The 23,531-nt window shown below is 31.7% G+C and overlaps 2 protein-coding genes across 3 annotated transcripts; both read left to right on the forward strand.

Moving 5' to 3' along the window:
• On the forward strand, positions 4,724-14,403 carry LOC109332852 (puromycin-sensitive aminopeptidase-like). Of its 2 annotated transcripts, none has more exons than XM_019567950.1 (32): positions 4,724-4,742; positions 5,798-5,878; positions 6,168-6,212; positions 6,367-6,507; positions 6,614-6,689; positions 6,823-6,899; positions 7,155-7,268; positions 7,403-7,477; positions 7,564-7,671; positions 7,764-7,976; positions 8,077-8,138; positions 8,290-8,317; positions 8,398-8,484; positions 8,597-8,622; positions 8,895-8,958; positions 9,064-9,144; positions 9,335-9,382; positions 9,488-9,506; positions 9,671-9,675; positions 9,780-9,791; positions 9,877-9,933; positions 10,023-10,132; positions 10,204-10,284; positions 10,405-10,588; positions 11,256-11,404; positions 11,483-11,621; positions 11,731-11,877; positions 11,982-12,063; positions 12,159-12,334; positions 12,756-12,983; positions 13,093-13,164; positions 14,028-14,403. In XM_019567950.1, exons 4-32 carry the CDS (start codon positions 6,445-6,447, stop codon positions 14,106-14,108), a joined length of 2,664 nt encoding a protein of 887 aa, XP_019423495.1. In that variant the 5' UTR covers positions 4,724-4,742; positions 5,798-5,878; positions 6,168-6,212; positions 6,367-6,444; the 3' UTR covers positions 14,109-14,403. The 2 variants fall into 2 exon arrangements, with proteins under 2 accessions (XP_019423495.1, XP_019423494.1); XM_019567949.1 differs by lacking the exon at positions 4,724-4,742 and adding an exon at positions 4,948-5,077.
• On the forward strand, positions 17,665-19,303 carry LOC109332853 (BTB/POZ domain-containing protein At5g41330-like). Its single transcript, XM_019567951.1, has one exon. It carries the CDS (start codon positions 17,767-17,769, stop codon positions 19,165-19,167), a length of 1,401 nt encoding a protein of 466 aa, XP_019423496.1. The 5' UTR covers positions 17,665-17,766; the 3' UTR covers positions 19,168-19,303.

A 23,531-nucleotide genomic window follows, 5' to 3' on the forward strand; every position in this document is an offset into this window, starting at 1 on the left:
TTATTATAAACTATAAAAGTGTGAGGTAGGTTGTAGGACCCAAATAATAATAATGCTTCCCATTGTTGGGAAAAATAAATGTTGTTCCTATTTTATGGTGAGTTGTAATAAACTATAAAATAATGTGAAGATTCAAATAAGAATAAAATTTTTATTTGTTATTGGAAATGCTCTTAGTATTACTAAAATTATTCATTTATTTGTATGACTTTTATTACAAATTAATGTGTTTTTCAATTTTCACTCCATTTAAAATTGTATAAAGATTTATACTATTATTACACTCTAATTAAACCTTATTTAAAAACATGTAAATAAAAAGAATACACTATATTAACATGTTTTTGTTCATTTTATTTTATTTTTTAATATAATTTCTTGGGTGAGGATATTATAATTTTATTATTATTTTATAAATTTAAGAATATTATTAGGAGACATGATGGAGTGAAGTGGTGTTATAAAAGAGGGAAAAATGTATAAGTTAATAATGTATGAGTTTTATATATTGTTACTGGATCATCCAACATTCATATTTAATCTTCATTGACTTTTCAGAAAAAATAATTTAAATAAATAATATATGATATACTAACTGTGTAAAAATATTTATATTAACATTGCACATATATTATTACGTAATAATGTTGGGTAAGTAAAACTGAAACTAAGACAAAAGCCAACCTGATCAACCCAATAAAACCTATTACATAACTCAACACCAATGATGTAAAAACCGTATTGTATCCGTCAGTTGGACTGGAAAATCGGTGAATCAGACCCCTAATTGGTATGGTATAAATGTTGAACCGACCAAGTATCAAAACTGGTCAAAATCAGTCAAAATCGGTGAACCGACCGGTATTTGACTAAACCGGCCGGTTTATACACATATTTTTTTTTTTAAAACTTAAATACTCATTACAAGGTGAGACATCTTTCCAACCATTCTTCAACACTTCAAAGCACATGCTGCCAATGTATACTTAGATTACACATTTTGGTTCCTAACATTCGTGTGTAATCTCATTGACATTTGTGTAATATTGGATTACTGTCTGAAGATAGAATATGGTGCAAAAATATAATTTCGATACGAGGCAACTTTGACTCCTTTGTGTTAAATGCTAAAACTCTAAATTTATTTGTTTTGTAGAGTGAGTTGTGAACTTGCGTCATTTATTTATATTTTGCAGTTGTTAAGTGATACTTTTGGATTGATATATATTTTGTAATTCAGATTTTGAATTTGTTAAAGACTTAAAGTTGTTTGTTTATGTGAATTTTGAGTAGATTATGAATATGTATTATAAATTTGAGTATCTACCTATTTGAAATTTTGTTTGTTATAGATTTATATATATATATATATATATAAATAAATAAATATAAGCAGATATGTCTGGTTTATCCGACATGCAATTTAATTACTGAACCACTAGTTAAATCAATGTACAACTATATCAGTACCTTGACCGGTTTGATAACTGGTATGGTTTTAACAACATTGGGTTAAAACCATCCAATAAAACCCTGACTCTTTGGTTTGCTGAATTTCACTCATCTTCCGGCACCAAACTTGACATACATTCATTAGAATGTATTTTTTATACATACAATTGCATGTTAGAATGTATTTTGTATACATACAATTGCATGTTAGAATGTATTTTTACAATGATGATCGGAATTTATTTTTTGCATTTAGATAGGTCCTTGTCAGAATGTTTGTTATTCTTAGGAAATTATGAGATTTTCATAAATAAAAAATAAGGTCCAAAAAGTATCCATCAACCAATAAAAGATATCTTGTTATTCAAAATCCACAAACCATTCCCACTTTCAGTTAGAATTTCTTTGAATATGTCCATAAAAAGGTCTCGTACCCTAGTGTATATCCATTGTTTGCGTAACACTCTTGATATCAAACCTGAACCATCGTGATGTTGATGGGAGCAGTAATAATAATAATGTTTATAATGCTACAACAGTTGGTATAATAAACAAAATCATACGAACATTTAAAGGGCTAAAAGATTAGCGACAAGATGTAGATGTTGATTTTGGAGGTCTTAATCCTACTATAGTTATAATGCCTTCGACACGGTTGAGGCTTCTACTTTTTTTTGGTCCCAGCATGACCGACCAAGCGTAACGACCGCAGAAGGTACGGCTGAAGGTGAATAGGGTGAGATCCATTAAAGTAGATGCAACTTCCCTGGCTTGCTCACTGAGGTGGTATACTAGCTGCTTGACTTCTGCGAAAGAACTTGCCGGTTCCCCGATTTGCGTTGCCTCCGCCAGCAGCTTTTTTCGGTCTTTTTAATATTACATAAAAAAAATTAGGAATAGAGAATAAATCCATATCCAACTTTGTTGGAATAATGATGTCAAAAGGCTCTACAAATACTCACTAATTAGATAGGATAGGCCCAATCACTATTAAATCCTGGAAGCAAGCATTTCGGCCAGTAGATGTGAGAAAAAGCAATGTTTTAGTTCGCCGGATTATCTCTTACCTACCTATGAATTGAGCAGTAGTAAGCAATGTTCGGTTTACTATAAGCCCAAAGTTGATCCATTACAAGTTCTGTTGAGTTGGAGCCCAATATGAATGGCCTATGCTTTTAAACCCAATACAAAAATAACATAACAAAAGTGATAAACAAAGAAGGGACATGGTATTTGAGTACCTAAACCCAACAAACAAAAGGAAAAGGATATAATTTACTATCAATTTCATTTATATTATTACTTATATTTAATAGATAATGATATTTAAATAAAAATGATGGATGATATAATAACAATATAAAAACTTTTATACAATCACTCATAAAATATATTTATACCATATAAGTTACTAAATTATAAATTAATTAGTACTGTTATAAAATCACACAAAATAATGAAAGGTCTTACTTATTAACCGGTTCTAAGAGAGTTAATTACATTGATACCACTGAGTTTTAGTGAAATTACATAAACCACCCCTCACTTTTTTACACCTACACAAATCTCTTATAGTTTTATACTTTTATTACATTGACCATCCCTGCATGAGAAATAAGTGTAATTTTTTAAATAAAAAATGTGATAAATGCAATTAAGTTAAACAAAACATCGTATACTATGAGGAAAAATCCAAATAATATACAAATCAATGTATCTCTTTTATTTTTTATTACAAAATGCATCAACAATTCTAAAGATATACTGTTTAAATTGCTCTTATATTATATCGTAAACAACCAAAAATAAAAAAGATGTATCGACTCATATATTATTTGGACTTGTCTCCACAATATATCATGTTTTGTTTAACTTAATTACATTTATCACATTTTTTATTTAAAAGATTGCACTTATTTTTCATGCAGGGGTGGTCCGTGCAATGAAAGTATAAAAATTAGGAGGTTTGTGTAGGTGTAGAGAATTGATGAGTGATTTGTGTAATTTTATTAAAATTCAAGGGTGTCAATGTAATTTAGTCATTCTAAAATCATCAACCTCCCAACAACAAGTTGCAAAAATGAGTTCCATCCATTTAAGCATTTTAATCAATAATTTATTTTCATATATCCTAAAAGTTTCTCCAATACCAGACCTGGTTCTAGGATAGGTGAGAGGAACGATTGTTCAAGTTTGTGATTAAGGATGGTAAATATATCCATTATTTATGTACACACAAAAAGTTGATGATGGTTACCCACAAAAATATCTTATCTATAAATGTATTTTAATTAAATATTATATATATTAATATTTTTTGTTTTCTAATTATATATTAATTATTTTATAATAAAATTTAATAGTTTAAATATAATGATAAATTTAATATGTACATAAATTTTATTATTCATATAATTATTATTATATATATTGATTAATACAAAAATATATAAAACATATATCAAAACTTAAAAATCCATTAAATACGTGCACATAATCCTACTTGCATGAGTAAGCAGTACCGTGCACCCCATTCTCATACCTATTTGTCACACCTCAACACAATCATTTGGGTACACGTAACACATTTGTTGTTTTACAAGTTGTGCCACTACATGTGTAATCAATTGTGATTAGTTAGAAAAATAATTAATTATTAATTTTTTAACTTAAATAGATTTTTTCAACCAATGATAAACTAGTGACACATGTAGTGACATAATTTATGGGACAACAGATATGCTCATTTTATTTGGATACAAGCTTGAATCTTTTGTATAACAATTTTTTGGGTTTGAAAAATATTAAAAATGACAATTTTAAGATGAGAAAAATGTATCTACGAGATGTGTATGAGTTTTATATATTACCATTCTATCATTTACCATTTAAATTTTATGATAAATAATATATGGACCCTTTTTGCTCCGCTTAGCCTTATCCCTAAGGGTATTTTAGTGATATGCTCTATAGGAACTGGACAATCTTATTTAGATTATATATAAATTTTTATATTAAAAGTGTATAGATTTTCAAAATAACTATTTTGTGTAGAAAAGATATGACTCATTGTTTTGTGACACTCCATTTTCCTTACCCTTATGGATTATCATTTCATTTGTTTTATCTTATTTGAGTACAATTATTTTGTTTATTTATTTCTCACTTTTTTATACATGCAACAAACCTAAAAAAAATAAATAAATATATAAAGTTCAAAGATCATAGTCTCTCTATTTATACTTGTTCTATCTGTCTCTATTTCTTCACAGCACTGCATCTTAATCAAGGTAAACCTAATTCCTCACAAACATTTTTTCTCTCACTCTGCATCTGAATTTTTTGCATCTAAGTTCATCCAAATATTTATATATAATATGTTACATATTTTCAATTGTGAATTTTAATGTCCTTAAAATCGAAATTATCCTATCCTCATATTCAATTGTCTCATCGGTGAAATCACAATATTATTATTATTATTATTATTATTAACATTTATGTGATTTAGGGTTTTAAGTTTTAAGGCATCTTTTGTAATTGTGAAATGGCAAGGTTGGTTCTGCCATCAAAGTCTCTCGCTTTTTCGAGGAAGAGCTTTTTGAGTTTCATCTCTCCTGCTCCTGTGATTTTCTATCCCTATTCCCTTACTTTGTTACTGTTTAATGCTTGTTTAATATATATAATTATTGGTTTCGATATAGTGCACGAGGTTCCGACTTAGATCGGATATATATATAGTTTTCGGGATTTGAATTCATGACACCCAGGTCGCAATCAAACTGGGTCAACTTTACTGTAGTTTACAAAACAGACTATTTTTTTAAGCTTCTAGAATGTTTTTAGCTTAACTTTAAAATCTCAGACAGTTAGGAAAAAGAAAAGGAATTTTCTTCCAAAGCTAAATCAAAACCAAAGATAAGGTTGTTTGCCTTGTGTCCTTGAGGCAATGAGTTCAAATCATGTAAAGCCTCTTCGTTTGCGAGGATAATGTTACGTACACCAACTCTCCCTAGATCCAACTTAGGTGGGAGCCTCATGCATTGAGCCGTTGTTTTACAAGCTTACATGCATATTTCTGAAATGTTTGTTTCCTTTGTATATATGTGCCTGTTGTTCCTCAAATTCGATTTGTATATTCGCTTTCTAATCACGCGTCGTAAACTGATATTTTGAGAACGTCCTCATCTTCGTAAGAATTATATATATTGTGTATGTGTATTCCCTCTTGTTTGAATAGAAAGTTTTCAGCTTATATGAAACATGTTGCATGTTTTCATTGCATCTAAATCTTTCTATGTTTCTGACATATCTATGATGATTGTTGTTGTCTTTATCTTTGCAGCTTCAGGTGAATTGCAGCGTTAACTATTTTCGGAATACTGCAAAAAGTAGCATCAGATATAGGCAGTTCCTTGCATCCGAGGTTTCTTTCTGTTCTCTGCACCGCCCTCTTACATCACAAAGAGGATTCTATTTTCTAATATAAAAATATGATTTGAAGATGAAGTGAGGCTATTTGAAATCGAGTTTGCCTATCTACATTCTTTACTAATGTAACCAACCGTGATTTGATTTTCTCTCTCGTAAAATGTAATTGATTTACGAGTAGTGTGAGTAAAGTAATAGACAACCAGGAATGCAGAATGAAAAAATCCTCACGCTTGAAGATGTTTTCTCATGATTGTAATGAATTATTGGTATGAATTTTACAGGCCATTTTCCAGAAGAAGTGTTGCCCCCTTTATTCTTCACTACCAGTAAGTTAGTATATTTTGTGTTGCTAATTATCACTTAGCTTTTTACTATTTGTGTGTTCGCATGTATGAAGATATTCATTCAGATTTCTTGGTTATGTATATTCTGCTTGTTTGATTATTTGCTGATCTTGTACATTCCTGTATAATTTACCAGAGGTTCAAGCAATTAAGCAGGAGGCTAAATTGTTCGGTTGCCACAGAGGATTTACCAAAGCAAGTTGAAGAGTCTAACATGGCGGCACCAAAAGAAATATTCTTAAAGGATTATAAAATGCCTGATTACTACTTTGACACCGTAAGTTTGCTGCTGTAATTTGATTATGTTTATTCATGTTGGTATTTTTAAAATTTATTGCTTCTTATTTTCAAGTGTTACTCACTAACTCATCTGACTATTACAGGTGCATCTGAAATTTTCCTTGGGAGAGGATAAGACAATAGTTATTTCTAAAATTACCGTGTTTCCTCGCACTGAAGGTAAACTATCATAGTTTCTTTCTTGATCTTGTTTAATGTAAAGAAACATGTGCATTCAATATCTATGTAATTTACTGGTCTTCATCCATATGCATTTGTCATATGTTTATAATTGGTCTATTTTCTGCAACAGGTTCTTCTGCCCCACTGGTTCTAGATGGACAAGACTTATCTTTAGTTTCAATTCAGCTGAATGGCAAGGCTTTGAAGGTACATGTATACACTTTTTTGGTGACTTTCTGAACATTATCATGGATGGAAATTCTTTGCCGTTCTCTGACTTAATCTGTCAACGAAGTTTAATTTCAGACAGTTGGTTTAATATATTATATATTAAAAACATAATATTTGTACGTCCTGCTTAAAACTGTTTGCTTTCATAAACATTTTATAAGTGTAGCAAGTGTGATTGGTTGGAGTATTGTGCAGCAATATTTAAATATCTTTTCTTATGTTTATCTGCAGGAGGAAGATTACCATTTGGATGCACGCCATCTAACAATCCGATCACCTCCTAGTGGTAAATATGATCTTGAAATTGTTACTGAGATCCAACCACAGAAAAACACATCATTAGAGGTAGATGAAAATTTTCCTTGTTGTAGATGAAACACATCATAAAATGTATATTGTTTCCTCTTCTCCACTTCTATCTCCACAATTTGGATTTTGAGGCGGGAGGTTGTGCTTACTATGAATTTGATTTCCTGCAGGGTCTTTACAAGTCATCGGGGAATTTCTGTACTCAATGTGAGGCTGAAGGCTTCCGTAAAATTACATTTTATCAGGTTGTCAACTCACGACAGTTAATATACTAAGGATTTTTGTGGCAATTAATATCCACATAAAACTAATATATTCTATCATCAAATAGGATCGACCTGATATCATGGCAAAATATACGGTTCACATTGAGGCAGATAAATCACTGTATCCAGTGTTATTGTCCAATGGAAACCTGGTTGAACAAGGTGACTTGCAGGTAAGCTTTTCTTGAGATGCATGGTAATGAAGATGAAGACTATCTAGATATACTACTATTCTTGGACGGACATCATTTGTACTTCATTGCAGGATGGCAAGCATTATGCTGTTTGGGAGGACCCCTTCAAGAAACCTTGCTATTTGTTTGCCTTGGTTGCTGGCCAATTGCAGAGCAGAGATGACACATTTGTTACCCGTTCAGGCCGGAAGGTGTCCCTTAGGATCTGGACACCTGCAGATGACCTACCTAAGACTGCACATGCTATGTATTCTTTGAAAGCATCTATGAAGTGGGATGAAGATGTCAGTCTTTATTTAGTTTTAACTTCATTTGATCAGATTGCAAATGTATCTTCTTTGGGATTCTGAAGAAATTTCTGTCTTGTCGTATGTTTTGCAACAGGTTTTTGGACTTGAATATGACCTGGATCTCTTCAATATTGTCGCTGTCCCAGATTTTAACATGTATCTGCTATCTACTCTCTCTCTCTTTCATTTTTGTGGAAATTTGAATGATGTGATTGTACATATATTGTGCCTTTGTATATTATGAGATGAGGTAGCTTGAAAAAGATTAGGATACATAAGAGTAACATGTACTTCTTGTATTGATCAGGGGAGCCATGGAAAACAAGAGTTTGAATGTATGTCTCCTTGTCAGCTTGTCTTGTACTCTTGGTTTGTTATCTGTTTTCACTTTTGACTTCTCTTTCTTTATGTGCAGATCTTCAATTCCAAGCTTGTGTTGGCTTCTCCAGAGACTGCTACTGATGCAGATTATGCTGCCATATTGGGAGTTATTGGCCATGAGGTTTGTAACTACCATGTTTTTGGCATGCTTGAACATAACTAACAATTCTAAAACTAAATTTCTTTAATTTTTATTTTATTTTGACCATAGCTCATTTCTTGTTATGATGCAGTATTTCCACAATTGGACGGGCAACAGGTGATGTTGTATACCATAGATCTTGTTATCCTTATGAGCTGTGGATTTATATTCTCTTATTTCTATTAGTATCATATTCTAATACTTTCTACTCAGTTTTGTTTCAATTTTGGATTTCTATTTCAGATATAACAAACCTACATTTTTACATTAAAACATGACATTTCTTGAGAAGTTTTTGCTGTCTGTTTTTTGCTTGTATGTTTATATCTTTCGGTTGTCATGGGCATGTTCAAACTTGTATTAAGCATTTCATTTGATGATAATATCAGGGTGACATGTCGTGACTGGTTCCAGCTTAGCCTGAAGGAAGGTCTCACAGTTTTTCGTGATCAGGCACAGCTTCTTTACCCTAGTTACTACGATGACTTATTTGAGACATTAACAAAACTTTTCCTCCATTGGATATTTAATGTAATGAGTTGCATTAATTGTTTGCAGGAATTCTCATCTGATATGGGAAGTCGTACTGTTAAAAGGATTGGTGATGTTTCAAAACTTAGAAATTACCAATTTCCACAGGTTTCTTATCTTTTACGTTTTCCATTTCTGGTTATAACTTTGTGCATCTTTTTGTATTGATGGCTTTTGTTCTCTGATTGATTTCTATCTGGCCGCATCATTATAAGTTACCTTTTTTATACTATTTCTAAAATTTAGAATGGGCATGATTTCAGGATGTATCCTAACAGTTGCTATTCTGATTTTCCAGGATGCAGGGCCCATGGCCCATCCGGTGCGACCACACTCTTACATCAAGGTTAGAATTTCGAATTTCCTCTCGTACATTGTCTCCAAAGTTCGCAGTATTTTATTTATCTATGTGCTTGTAAGTTTGTATTTATTTTTTCTTCCTCCTTGACAGATGGACAATTTCTACACAGGCAGGTTTCTTTGTTCTTAGAACTTTGATCGAGTCGGGATTGTATTTGAAATTTTACCTTGCTATATGATGATTCTTGTGCTTTTATCACTGATGATCTATCTTTTTGGCAACCTCCCTTGGATTAATCTCTGATGTGGCTGTATCATTAATGTCAACATGCAGTGACGGTATGTTTCATATTTTTCATTTGCAACTTTTGATCTCCCACGTGGTATCGTTTGTTCTCTTTCAGTTACAAATTGTTATTAATGCCATCTTTTTTTTTTTGCAGGTCTATGAAAAGGTTTGGCACTTACTACTAAAATTATCAAATCTTTCCATGTCCATGTGTCTCTCTAGCAGTTTGTTCTTATGATGCTTTGTATCAGGGGGCTGAAGTTGTCAGAATGTATAAAACCTTACTGGGGAGTCAAGGGTTTCGAAAAGTAAGAATTACCAATTCCTGCTCCTGTTTCTAGAATTGTGAATCTGCTTATTTTTTAAATTCAATTCATATAAATTTGCTGTATTTCAGGGCATAGATCTTTATTTTAAGAGACATGATGGGCAAGCTGTAACATGTGAAGATTTTTATGCTGCGATGCGAGATGCAAATAATGCAGATTTTGCGAATTTCTTACTATGGTTTGTATCTTAGTGATTTTTATTCCAACATTTTATGGTAATTCCATGCTTATTTATCCACTAATGTGTAGGTACTCTCAAGCTGGGACTCCTACTGTCAAAGTAAAAACTTCTTATAATCCAGAAGCACATACTTTCTCTTTGAAGTTTAGGTATACAAGCTTCGACTTTTCATTTCTCCTTTTTGATTGGGTGGTTTAGACTTCAGAGATACTTAAGTTTTGATTTACCATTTATCTCTGATAACATGTTTAATGGGGGAATTTCTGCAGTCAGGAAATACCAACAACTCCAGGGCAATCAGTTAAGGAACCTATGTTCATTCCTGTTGCAGTAGGTTTGCTTGATTCAACTGGCAAGGATATTCCCCTTTCGGCTTTGTCTCATGATGGTACTCTTGAGTCTGTTTCAAGCAAGGATCAGTCAGTCTTCACTACTGTCCTTAGAGTCACCAAGGTTGTTTCAATGTTTTCTTTTTACATGTATTTCCAACTCATGTTTTAAGCTGATCTAATATGTCAAGTCATAACTGTCAAACCAATAGCTGGTCTATAATCTGTGATTGCAAATTCTGCTTGCACCCTTCTTCCTCAAATTCCTTCTTTACTTTGAATTCATTGGTCAATTCCCTATAGGGGGCTTACTGGTTCAGATATATATCTTGAATTTCTTCAGCCGCGGATGAAGTTTAAGTCATATGCATTCTCCTTTCCCATTTTACACCTTTCTATATCATAGTGATATTTGAAATTCAGAACTTGGTCAAGTGTGTCTGGAACTGCTTGAAATTCATGATATGTGAATCATAAAGACACTGAAACTCGGATCATGTTTGTGCTATGTTGCTTCTCATTAATGACCTCACCCCAATTTCTTTTAGGATAAGAATATGCATATGACTGAGGGTTGTGGTTTCCATCAACAGTACTTTTGTGTGTGCTAGGCATTAAATTATGAATATTGTGATTATGATAACAAACATACCCAGTTGTCTTATATTACAAAGTGAGAGTGTTATGTTGATAATTGTAGTGAAGAAAGAAAGAGTTGGAAGTATTAAAAACCATGTTGTGATGTCCCTTATCGTATGAATAACTGACAAGTTTTATTGTTTACACTGCAGAAAGAAGAAGAATTTGTGTTCACTGATATATTTGAGCGGCCTGTTCCCTCTTTGTTGAGAGGATACAGTGCTCCTATCCGACTTGAATCTGATCTCACCGATGATGACCTGTTTTTCTTATTAGCTAATGATTCTGATGGGTTCAACCGGTTTGTTTTCTTCAAAGTTGATTTTGTTCTTTTGATTGCATAATATGTATTTATTTATTGGCTATTTATCATATTTAGTTGGGAGGCTGGGCAAATTTTGGCACGTAAGCTGATGCTCAACTTAGTTGATGATTTTCAACATGGCAAACCACTGGTTCTGAATCCCAATTTTGTGGAGGGGTTCAAACGTATACTAAGTAACTCAAGCCTGGACAAAGTATGCTTTGGACAATTTTTCTCAAACTATTCTTTTTGTTTACCATTTTTTGGGGGAGGCTGTACCATATGAATGCACTGGTTGAACTATGTGGTCTTTGACTATTTAGGAATTTGTGGCAAAGGCGATAACTCTGCCTGGTGAGGGAGAAATAATGGACATTATGGAAGTTGCAGATCCTGATGCTGTTCATGCTGTTCGAACTTTCATCAGGAAGCAGCTTGCAAGTGAACTGAGAGCAGAGTTCCTCAGCATAGTATGCCTTCTTGTCTGGAGCTGCCTTGAATCACTAAATGAAAACTTCTGTTTTCCTTCTATGAATATCTTAAGTAATAATCATGATTGTTTACCTTTTTGCAGGTAAAAAATAATAGGAGCTCGGATGAATATGTGTTCAATCATGAAAACTTGGCCAGGCGTGCTCTGAAGAATGTTGCTATTGGTATACCTTTCATTTTACATTTTTATATAAGACACATTTGTAAGCATGATGGTAGCATTTCATCTCTGGTTAACATTCTTCAATGTGTTTGATAGCTTATCTTGCATCCCTTGAGGATCAAGAATTCACCAACCTTGCACTAGAGGAGTATAGAGCTGCTACAAATTTGACTGAGCAGTTTGCAGCTTTAGCTGCCGTAGCCCAGAACCCGGGTAAATCTCGTGATGATGTTCTTGCTGACTTTTATGGCAAGTGGCAACATGACTTCCTGGTAAATCTTCAGCTCTAGATCTCTTTGCTGTTTGAAATAAATATTGTTTTTCTGATGCGAAGCATGTTTCTTTCCATTTTCTGATAATGTGTCCATGTTATAAACTGTAACTTCTTATGATGATGCACTTTGACAACAATTAACTAACCATTATCTATAAAGAGCACCTCCTTTCTATCCAACACATGTTGTTTTATAAAATCAAATTCTGACACATTACCTATGAAGAGCACCTCCGTGCACCCTCCTTTCCGACAGTTTCTACTTTCTAGTCCTTTATGCTAATGCAATCTCTTATGTGTCTCTCATCTGAATATGTGTGTCTGTTCAAATTTGTATTCTTTTAAGTGTTCCTTTGTATAATTTTATGTTATAACTTAGTAAGTTATTTAGATAACATACAATTGGCCCTCTTTTCCAGGTGGTGAACAAATGGTTTGCCCTTCAAGCAATGTCTGACATTCCTAACAATGTTGAGAATGTGCGGCAACTGCTAAACCACCCGGCATTTGACCTCCGTAATCCCAACAAAGTGTACTCTCTCATTGGAGGCTTCTGTGGGTCTCCGGTGAACTTTCATGCAAAGGATGGTTCAGGCTACCAGTTTTTGGGAGAAATTGTGCTGCAACTAGACAAAATTAATCCACAGGTCTTTTTTACTGAAGCAATCTTCAATTTCTGGATTCTTTTATTTATGTTTTTTGACAGTCACTTGCTCCTTATACTGTATGATGTTTTTTTTGTTTTCCGGGATATAGGTTGCCTCACGGATGGTATCAGCCTTCTCAAGGTGGAGGCGTTATGACGAAGACAGACAAAAACTTGCAAAGGTAACCTTGGTTACAACATGTATGACTGAATTGTAATGTTTTTGATGTTTTTTTTACCATTCTCTCTTTCTTTCCCATTTCCCACATATTGGGGGCATCTGGGTGAGTTTATAAAGGGTGGACATCTTGTGTCCGAAAAAAATGTACCACTTCATCTGTCATTGATTGTGATTGGTCAGAAAAATACTTAATTATTAAAATTTTAACTTCATTACATTTTTTTCCAACCAAGCACAAACAGGGACACATGAAGTGACACACTTTGTGGGACAACATATATGCTCTATAAAGAGCTTTATATGGGCTGATGTGAATAATTTACGAAGATAAACTTATGAAAATCTTGTGAGCATAACTTGTGACATTCTGATGCGTGCAATATGCAACTCTATGGTTTTATCATCAACTAATAAAAAGAACTATCCCACAAGGTATTGAAAATACTTCTTAATTACTTTTATTTAATTAAATTAAACACTTCAAAGATTAAATATAAAATTAGTGAATGATAAATAAAAGAGATAAATAGATAAGATGAGAAAGTTCCTAGGATTGAGGTACTTCATTAATGTGTATGAATCTTACTTAATTGCACTCTTCCATCAACATTTAAGTTATGAAGTTGGATTGCCCAACACTAGGTGTTCTCTAAGCAAACCTTTTACTTGTTTCTTTTGTCAAATGCTCTATGACAACCCAATGTGACCTTCAAAACCTATGACTACTCTCGTGAATTAGGACTTAAGTATGATTATTATAGATCTGGTGTTTGGATTCTCCTCTCGGACACTTCTTCGATATACGTATTAGATGTAAGTAGGTAATCATCGAACTTACATGAATAAACTTGTGCTGTTTTGCAGGCCCAGCTGGAGAAGATCATGTCTAGCAATGGACTATCAGAGAATGTTTTTGAGATTGCTTCAAAAAGCTTAGCTGCTTAAACTGTTAATGGCTGGTATGAAAAACTGTCAAAGCTCTCTCTTTAACTGTTCTCTGATGCATTCTTGGCATAAGCATTCCTTCCATGATTCCAATACTCTGTACAAGATTGCTGCTACACTGTGCTGCAGCTCTTATACATGCATGTCTTAACTTGTGGTTTCTTTCAATAACAAGAAAAACTAAGTTTATCTTTGTAAACATTAAATCGTGATTAAGTGGATAATTATACCGTTTTTAATTATTCTGGACCGTAAATAATTTGATTTGGGAATATGAACTGCTATATTTTATGCAGGTTTTGTATCTTAATAACATTGGAGAATTATGTGATACCTTTGTTTTTTATACTAGTATTATTAAACTTGGACTGGTTAGAGCATTGAGCAACGAGTCACTGGTTCGACCCGTTAACTTGATTTACATTAAAAAATTCTAAAATCATATAATATTAGCTAACAATATTTAATAACTTTATTCTAAATTTAAAAACATTATCATACTTAATTAAACAATCAACAAAGATTTCACTACTATAAAATGGACAAAAAGTTGAAAAATGTGGTCAAACAAAATATGCCCTATATAATAAAAATGTATAATAAATTTAAAATTTAATTAAAAAACAAAAGTTTTGTCATAATATCAGTTAACAAATGTCATACATAATTATAGATAAGTTAAAAGTATTTGATTTTTTTAATCTTAAACGACATCGCTTTTGTTATTTTTTAGAAAATATTTTGATTTATTTTGTTGGCTCGATAATCTGAATTATCAGATTTAGGTTTAAACCAATAGAGTTGAATTAAATCAGTCCGGTTCGGTTAGGTGAGAGACTCGGACGAATATGTGGTTGATTCAGTTATCAAGCAATTTGTTGAATTATTAAATGAATTCTAAATGTCAAATTTAATGGGTCAATGTTGTATGAATTTTTACGAGAATAATATTTAACTGTGTAAACATTCTTGTTTAATGATTATGAGGTTACATATATGGAAATATTCTATTCATTTAAAGCTATATATATCTATAATCTTTAAAATTCTAAATATTACTAGGTAAGAGTCTTATGTACGGGATTATTCCTTTTATTAATAGTTAGCTTCCTTTAAAAAATATAAAATGTAAGCAAATCGATGTATCGAAGAAAATATCTAAAAGCTTATTTAAGGTGGGTTCTGATGTAAAGTGCATAAATCATCCTGCATCTAATCTAATTTTACATATAAGTTCACTTTAAGGAGCTTTACCAAATGGAGAATGAATATTTTAGCAGCTTGGGTGTAATGTTCACTCAATTATTTTTAACAAAGTCATGACTAAGACAATATCAGCTTGGGTCAATATAATATCTTACATATATTTTCACACTAGTTTTTTTTCCTCTTCTCCTTTTGATACTTTTATAAGCACATTTTTTAGTTCAATTTGAACCATGGAATAACATAAATTATCAGTTATGATTTTCTTAATAGAAAAAATGTATAAATCAACAATGTAAGTTTTTATACTATCATTATATCATCCATCATTCATTTTTATTCATTATTGATTTTTAAATAAAAGTAATGCAAATGAGTGGTGAATGATGCATTTACTATATATAAATCTTTAAACTATCAATGTATATATATTATAATCATTTTTTAATTCTAACTCAATATATCCAAATATCCAATATAGTAGTGAAATATAAATGATAACATAGCTAGGTTTAAGCTCTAGTCAAAGCCTAAAAAGTCAGGTTTCCAACTCTTTGTTTGCATCAGGAGAGAGTCAAATAAGGGCAGAGTGGCAAAAACCGAGGTTTTATATTCTATTTATTATTATTATTTTATAATGAGTTTTACTCATTAAACTTTGTAATGACAAATGTATCACATGCAGATGTTCTTATTCATGTGATAAATATATTTTTTCATATTTAATCATTATAAAATATATAATATAATTAAATTTGAAATTTTGTTGGGTGCTTATGGATATGAGTCACCACACACATGAATGCTCATAAATAGTGTCAAATGCCTTCCAATAATAGGGAGACGAAAAAGAAGAAAAAGGGTAGAATCCACTTTGGCAATTTAAATTTGTGCAATTACAATTGATGTGAGGAAGCATATCATATACTATTGAATTTTAACAATAACTTGTTGGTCTAGTAGTATAAGATTGTAAGGCTCTGCTTAATTTCAAGATAACAAAAATGTTAAAAGTTCGATTTCTGGGAATGATACTTATTGAGAGGTGCAACCACACACTCTAAAAATGATTAGTTCTTTACCCTAAAAAGGTGAAGGGATACTTTTAGTAATATCAAAAGAATATAATATTGGAGTTAAATTCTCTTTATAGAGACAAATATATAAAAAAAACAAAAAGAAAAAAATAGCATCATATAATATTTTTACCATTTATATATATATATATATAATAAAATGACATTTTTATTTTATTTTGCATTAAAAGAAACAATTTATCTCACCAACAGTAAATATTATTATTTTCCACATAATCGACTCTTTGAAGCTTTAATTGAATTTTTATTTTTACATTTTGTTATGAACATAAGAGCTTTGATTTGGTAACCTTAAGGCTTTTACCCAATATCTTCATTTTTATAATGAATGTAATATTTATGTATCGACATTGTAAAAATTTATACACAATTGACACATCATCCCCATTCATTTATATTTTTTATTGAAGAGTCAATGATGATTAAAAATAATTGTGAAGAATATAATGACAGTATAAAAAACTCTTACACTATCAATTGCATATATTTTTTATCTTTTATAATATAATAATGTATAGGAAACCTTAGCCAGTTGTCCTTAACCGCCCAACAAATAAGTTCATTCATATTATTTTATCATTTTTTAGTCAATTAGTTAATTAGTTTCCCGAAACAGAAACATGTTAGAACCTCCCTTCCAATTGGCTTTTAGAATCTTCAGCCAGCTTCATCATACCAAACACACCCTATCAATTTCTGTTTCTTTCGCTACCCACACCAATAATAAAACAAACAACAATAATAATATTTTTAAGAGTAATTTATATCTTCTTACTTAATCTTCTCGTTAATTCTTCGATCCAAAAGAAAGTAACATATGTCACTTATAATCCAATCCAATCATTAATAAATAAAATATTTACAATGTCATCTTATTATAGATAAAAAATAGTAAAAGAAGAACGTAATAAAAGTATATATCATTTTCCTATTTTTAATTAACATATCATATTTTTATTGACATGAGATTATGTATGAAACAAGATATGAGACAACAAAGTTTATATCCAAGTTCCGACATATTGGGTCATGAAATAGATAATGGTGTACCATGAAAACAAAGGGTCCATTTTGGGCGGCTGATAATATAAAAACTAAAAACCAACACGTTTGGTAATGCTTCTAGACCCACTCCTACCCTTAGAAGAAGCCAACCACGACCAACTTTCACGTTGACCAAAAATTCCACAACCATTCAACTACCAACACAACCATATAAAAATCAACAACCCCAATCACTTCTCATATATAAAAAATCTCCCTCTTTCCCATTCACAAAAAATCACAATTCACAAGCCAAAATCCATAATCACTTCCAACTTTTTCTTCAATTATTCACACATCAATTGAAAAAAATGCCACCCTTTGTTGGTGACGGTGTTACTCAATTCCAACCAAAATTAGATTCTAATATAGTCACTATTGACGTAGGTGGCCAACTTTTCCAAACAACCAAACAGACTCTCACCACGGCTGGAACCAAAACCTTCTTTTCTCGGATATCCGATGCGGTTTCAGCCTCCCCATTCCACACCCCTTTCGTCGATCGTGACCCTGAAATCTTCTCTCTCCTCCTCTCTCTCCTCCGCACCGGAAACCTTCCCTCCAAGGCAAAATCCTTCGATCTTCAAGACCTTATTCAAGAATCTAGATTCTATGGTATTGAGAAGCTTCTCATTGATTCACTTTCGAATCCTTCGCAATTTGAACCTTTCAATCTCCATAGATCGTTGATCTTACCATTGAATGGACGTGATTCACCGTCCGCAATCGCCACCACGCGCTATGGTTCCGTCCACGTCGCTCACGGCAGCAAAATCACCTCCTTCGATTGGTCCCTCCGCCGGAAATCCACCGTCCTAACGCAATTCACCGCCGTGGATTCGTTGCTAGCGATCTCACCGTCGATCGCCGCCGCCGGAGCCAACGACTTCTCCGGCTTACAGATCCTAGATCTCGAAAACGGAATCGTTAAGGAAACGCTAAATTGGGAGAACGTGACTCGGTCCGGTTCGACCGTTCAAGCAATCGGTTCTGGACCGAATCACTTATTCGCAAGCTTCGAATCTTCTAGAAGAAACTCGAACTCAATCGTTGTCTACGATTTCCAAACCCTAAAACCCGTTTCGGAGATTAGCCACAACGAGATTTTCGGCGCCGACATTGGTTCCGCAATTCCCGCCACAAAGCTTGAATGGGTAAACGGTTACAACCTCTTAATGGCATGTGGGTCCCACAGCGGGCCCTCCGGTGTTAACGGTTACTTACGTCTATGGGATGTTCGGTCTGGGAACATGGTTTGGGACATAAATGAAAAGGCCGATTGTTTCGCTGACGTGTCAGTATCGGATTCCCTTTCGGCTATTTTTAAAGTTGGGGTTAATTCAGGTGAGGTTTCTTATGTTGATATGAGAAATTTGAGTGAAGGGAATGAATGGGTTTGTATTGGTGATAAGAGGAAAGTGGTTAATGGGAAAAAAGAAGGGAATGGGTGTAAAATAGAGGCACAAGGGAATCAAGTTTTTTGCACAAAGGGTGGTGATGTGGAGTTATGGTCTGAGGTTATAATGGGAAATAGTGGGTTAATGGAGAATGGGAATAGGAATAGGATATTCAAGAAGAATTTGATGGGGAGAGTGAAGGATATGGGTGGTGTTAAGATTAACAATTTGGCATTTGGAGGAAGTAGAATGTTCTTAACAAGGAAGGATCAACAATGTGTTGAGGTTTGGCAAGGGTCTTCTAGAGAGCTTTAATTTAAGTTAATATATTGAAGGAATGATTAGTGTATTAATTGAATGATTCATAAAGTTTCTCATTCATTTATTTAAATGTTGATGCTAAGATTATTGGTTACATGAATTTGTACATTTTTTTTGTTTGTTTGGTGTACTTCGGTCACAAATCATTGTTTCAATCTTTTTCTGTAAAAAAAATGTCATTAATCAAAGTGTGGATAGTTAAGTTCAAGAATTGATTTCATCTTATTATTGCTCAATCTCTTTTCATTTGTACTTCTTGGATTTGTTAGATGTGCTATAGAAGCTTCTTGTTTTTACATGCTTTCGCTTCTCATAATTTATGATTTATTTGTATTGTTCCGGTTGAAATGACAACGGGGCAGGCGAAGTTAGGGTCTACCTGTGTCCATAATAGCGAATATCATGATACTCATCCACATTTATAAACTATTTATCGGTATAAGTACCCACATGTGCCGGTATTTTTGACATCATACCTATAACTTCAAAATGCCAAAGGTGAAGGCAACTTAACATTGATGTGAGGCAATAAAACCAAAGCATGAGTATGGAGGAAAATAGAGTGACACCAAATACAATTAAATGATAAAAATCTAAATAAAACACAATCATTCGTATTCGTGTGCAACATTATTCCTTTTCAAAAGCTACTATGTCATCTTGGCAAATGAAAGCAATTTTGACTTCCAATAACTGAATTTTACCTATAAACAAAATAATGGCATTGCAATTGGCAATGTTGGTAAGCAAGTGTAGCATGTTGGTGAAGCAAATTCCAACCACATGCCTCCGTTTTGCTTAAGCCCGTTTAGACTCTTTTTGGGCAAATAAAAGCCCATTCACAGTGTCATGGTATAATCGGGAAAGGCCCATCAAAGAATCTCAGCATAGTGAAACTAGACCAGTGACATTGGACAGGTCAGGTCGGTCCGCTTCGCAATAACCTAAATTTTTTTAGGGTTTGTGTACCTTATTATGTATTGTTTTATTAAATCTACGGTTTTTTCCGATTGATCATACTACTTTAAAATCAAGTTTGAGCTCGGCATGCCCGGTCGGGTTCGAGCTCCTCATTTTTTCTTCTTTTCTCAACATTTGAGGACCTTTGACTTTGTAATAAGCCTTAAGATGAATTGTTTTATAACATAATTGTTCTATAAAATTATAATATAAATATTTATAAATTACAATGATATTTTGAATCATGGTTATACCGTGACATAGTTTCTTCCAAACTAAATTTAAACAACATATATTATTCCATTAAAACTTTAAATCCAATGGTTGGACTAACAAAACTTATTTTTTACAAAAATATATATTTGAAAGTGTAAGTGTAACTGTGTAAGTCATGCACTGTATGATTAAGTCCTCTATATAATTATTTATAATTTTTTGTTACAAAGTTATACCAAGTAGTTGTTATATTGTTTCATTTTTACACCACATAAATTTTATGCAAATAACTTTTTCATATACAAAATTCGAATATTTGACCCTCTTAAATCAAACATGTGTCATTAAAAAACCCTAAACACTACTAATTTGCATTACTTAAGTTCAATCTGGAATTGTTTTATAAAACTAAATAAATAATTTTTTAAGGTTCAAATCAATATTAATAATAAATATAACTAGTAACATATATGAAAAATAAGATAGTGCAAGAAAATGGGCCCATGACGAAATGGAATGGAAACAATAAAGTTCAGATGACTAATTATGGTTAAGGGTGACAAATGAATGAATTAGATGAATTTGAGTTTAGATTTTAAATGGATGGATGGAAAATCATCCACCAATCCATATAAATCAATTTAAATATTTTTATATTATTCAATCCATCCATATCTAAACTTAATTAATGAATTTCAATTCATTCATGAAGCCATTTAAACATATTCAATTAATAAATATTCAATCCATTTGCTTTTTTCATCAAAATTAAAAGTACTTTAGGAAAGAATGTTATAAATTTCTAATTTCTAATTAATACAATTATATCGACTATTTATTTTGGGGTAACAAAGCAAGTGATCTAATTACTGACAACTTATACGACTTCTGAAACTGATAACGAATATGAGCTTAATGAGTGGATGCCCAAACGATTGACCTACATGGGATAATGAGAACCCTATAAGTTAACACATAATAAGAAATGATTATGGTCCCCAATACACCAAATCACAAATAGTTTTCACCTCTCCCCATCAGAGAGAAAATGAAGGTCCCAAAAGGAATTCAGGATTTGGTTGAGGAAGACTACCATACCAAAACCCTCTCAAAAGGCATATCAAATGACTATATTAGAGAACATGGATTCATGTATGACATTGTATCCTTGTTATATATATATATATATATGTGAGAATCATGATATTCAAGATCTTAGGATTGGTATTTCACCAATCATAAAGAAATATCTAACAAGTGGTATGAGAATGAATGTTCTGAATTTTAGGGTTTTCAATTAAATATGTTTTTCCCCAATTTTTTTATGAATCCTAATTTTTAAATTTAGAGATTTTTATGTTTCCGCTATTAGTTATGAAAATTGAGTATTTAAGAATAATGAGAATAACTTTTATCCGTTCCGCTTATTTGAATTATGAGTAATTTATATTATGAATCATTGGAACATGTGTTGAAGTATATATTCAGATCTGTGCATGAACATTGCATTAACTTTTATGACTCTGTTATGTCATATGTATATTATATGTGTACTAATGCCTTACTGTTGGACATTGACTTTTGTCACTTTACAATTTTGCAATTTGTTAAAGTATATGTATAAGGTATATATAGGTTAAGATGTGTTTTTTATTTTATACATATACAATTTGGAATTCATGACCTTGTATATATATTACGAATTAAAATGTATATACATATACATATATAATTGTTTTTAGCTTGAGATTGCTGTGATTTCTGGAATTACCGATTAAAGTTAATATATATATATATACAATGATTATGGTTAATGCTTAAAATTATATATACTTTACTATGTGAGTGTGTGAAAGTGTATATATATATATATATATAGTGTTACATATATGTTTTAAGATATGCATGATCATATTCGATTTGAATTTTTTTGATAATGATTTGTATTTATTCTTTTATGTTTTTCACTTTGGATCTACTTTGTATTTGATTAAGATTACATCCATTTTTATGTGTTGATATATATGTAATATATCTTTTTGATTTGGAATTATATTATTGGATTAGATTTGTTAATCATAAAAAATATCAAATCTGAAGGTTTTAATTCCAAGATCATAATTTTTTTTTATAATGGACTCATATTATTTTCCTTTTGTCTAGTAATTATTTTTGAATTAATTGATGCAATATGTTGTCAAAGTAATCTCTATTGTGGAAATTGATTAAGATTACACAAACGAGTATGAGATTATTTATACAAATTGTGTTCGGCTTAAATGAAGACACAATTTGGCCAAGTAATAACATAAATGTGATGATAAATAAGTAACAATTATAAAGTTTTTTCATATGAATAATAGTCAGTCCAAAGAAAGACTATTATTTGACAAAACTAATTGTTAATATTTGATCATTACGTTGAGAGTATCACTTACAAATTAATTTCTCTATCCAAAGACTAGAAATTAATGTTGTGCCAGGTATCTTGTGATGAGTCTATTATATGAACATGTCTTGTTTTATATATATTAGATGACTTGTTTGCTTAAATGGTTGCAACACTTTATGATTTGTTGCATCAGTTTGTGGCTGATTATATTATGAAGTGATTGCTATTGTTGAAGCATTATTTCTATTAGGAAGCTTTCCCTGCCATGTTTAATCATTTATAGAATGATAATAATTTTTTATGGAAAATTCAAAAGGACCAGCAGTGAAATTCGAAATGCAGTCATTGTGATGAGAATGATACAATGTTACCAATAGGCTATAATAAATATATGTATTTATATGTGGATATAAATAATATATGTTTTGGATTAAGGTTATGTTGAATCAAACTCAACTAAATGATTTTTCTTTTAGAAAATAAAATTGTTTGACATTTGAAGTGAACCTATTAAATAAGAAGTCACAAAAGTGTCATCTTTTTGTGTAAATTGTTCATAATAAATATCAAATGCTAGTGCGTATATGTATCTATGTGAATATTAATCAGTCCAAAGGAAGATTATTATTTGGCCAGATTAGATACACATGTGATTATTATAAGGTTGCATATGTGAATGATAACTCAATCCAAAGAAGGGTTTATTATTTGACATGCATTATGACTAATGTTTGACCGTTATAAACAAGAGTATCATTAGTGATTGATATGAAATATCAAGCCAATTGTA

Source organism: Lupinus angustifolius, chromosome LG18 (assembly GCF_001865875.1).
Source record: "Lupinus angustifolius cultivar Tanjil chromosome LG18, LupAngTanjil_v1.0, whole genome shotgun sequence".
Lineage (NCBI taxonomy): Eukaryota > Viridiplantae > Streptophyta > Magnoliopsida > Fabales > Fabaceae > Lupinus > Lupinus angustifolius.

Excerpts from the sequence above, each read along its gene's own strand:
- LOC109332852 (XM_019567949.1), top strand. The coding sequence starts at position 5,000 with ATGGCAAGGTTGGTTCTGCCATCAAAGTCTCTCGCTTTTTCGAGGAAG. Across the intron at positions 8,959-9,063 it reads TCACAGTTTTTCGTGATCAG|GAATTCTCATCTGATATGGG; the intron begins GCACAGCTTCTT and ends AATTGTTTGCAG. Across the intron at positions 9,934-10,022 it reads GGAGTCAAGGGTTTCGAAAA|GGCATAGATCTTTATTTTAA; the intron begins GTAAGAATTACC and ends GCTGTATTTCAG.
- LOC109332853 (XM_019567951.1), top strand. The coding sequence starts at position 17,767 with ATGCCACCCTTTGTTGGTGACGGTGTTACTCAATTCCAACCAAAATTA.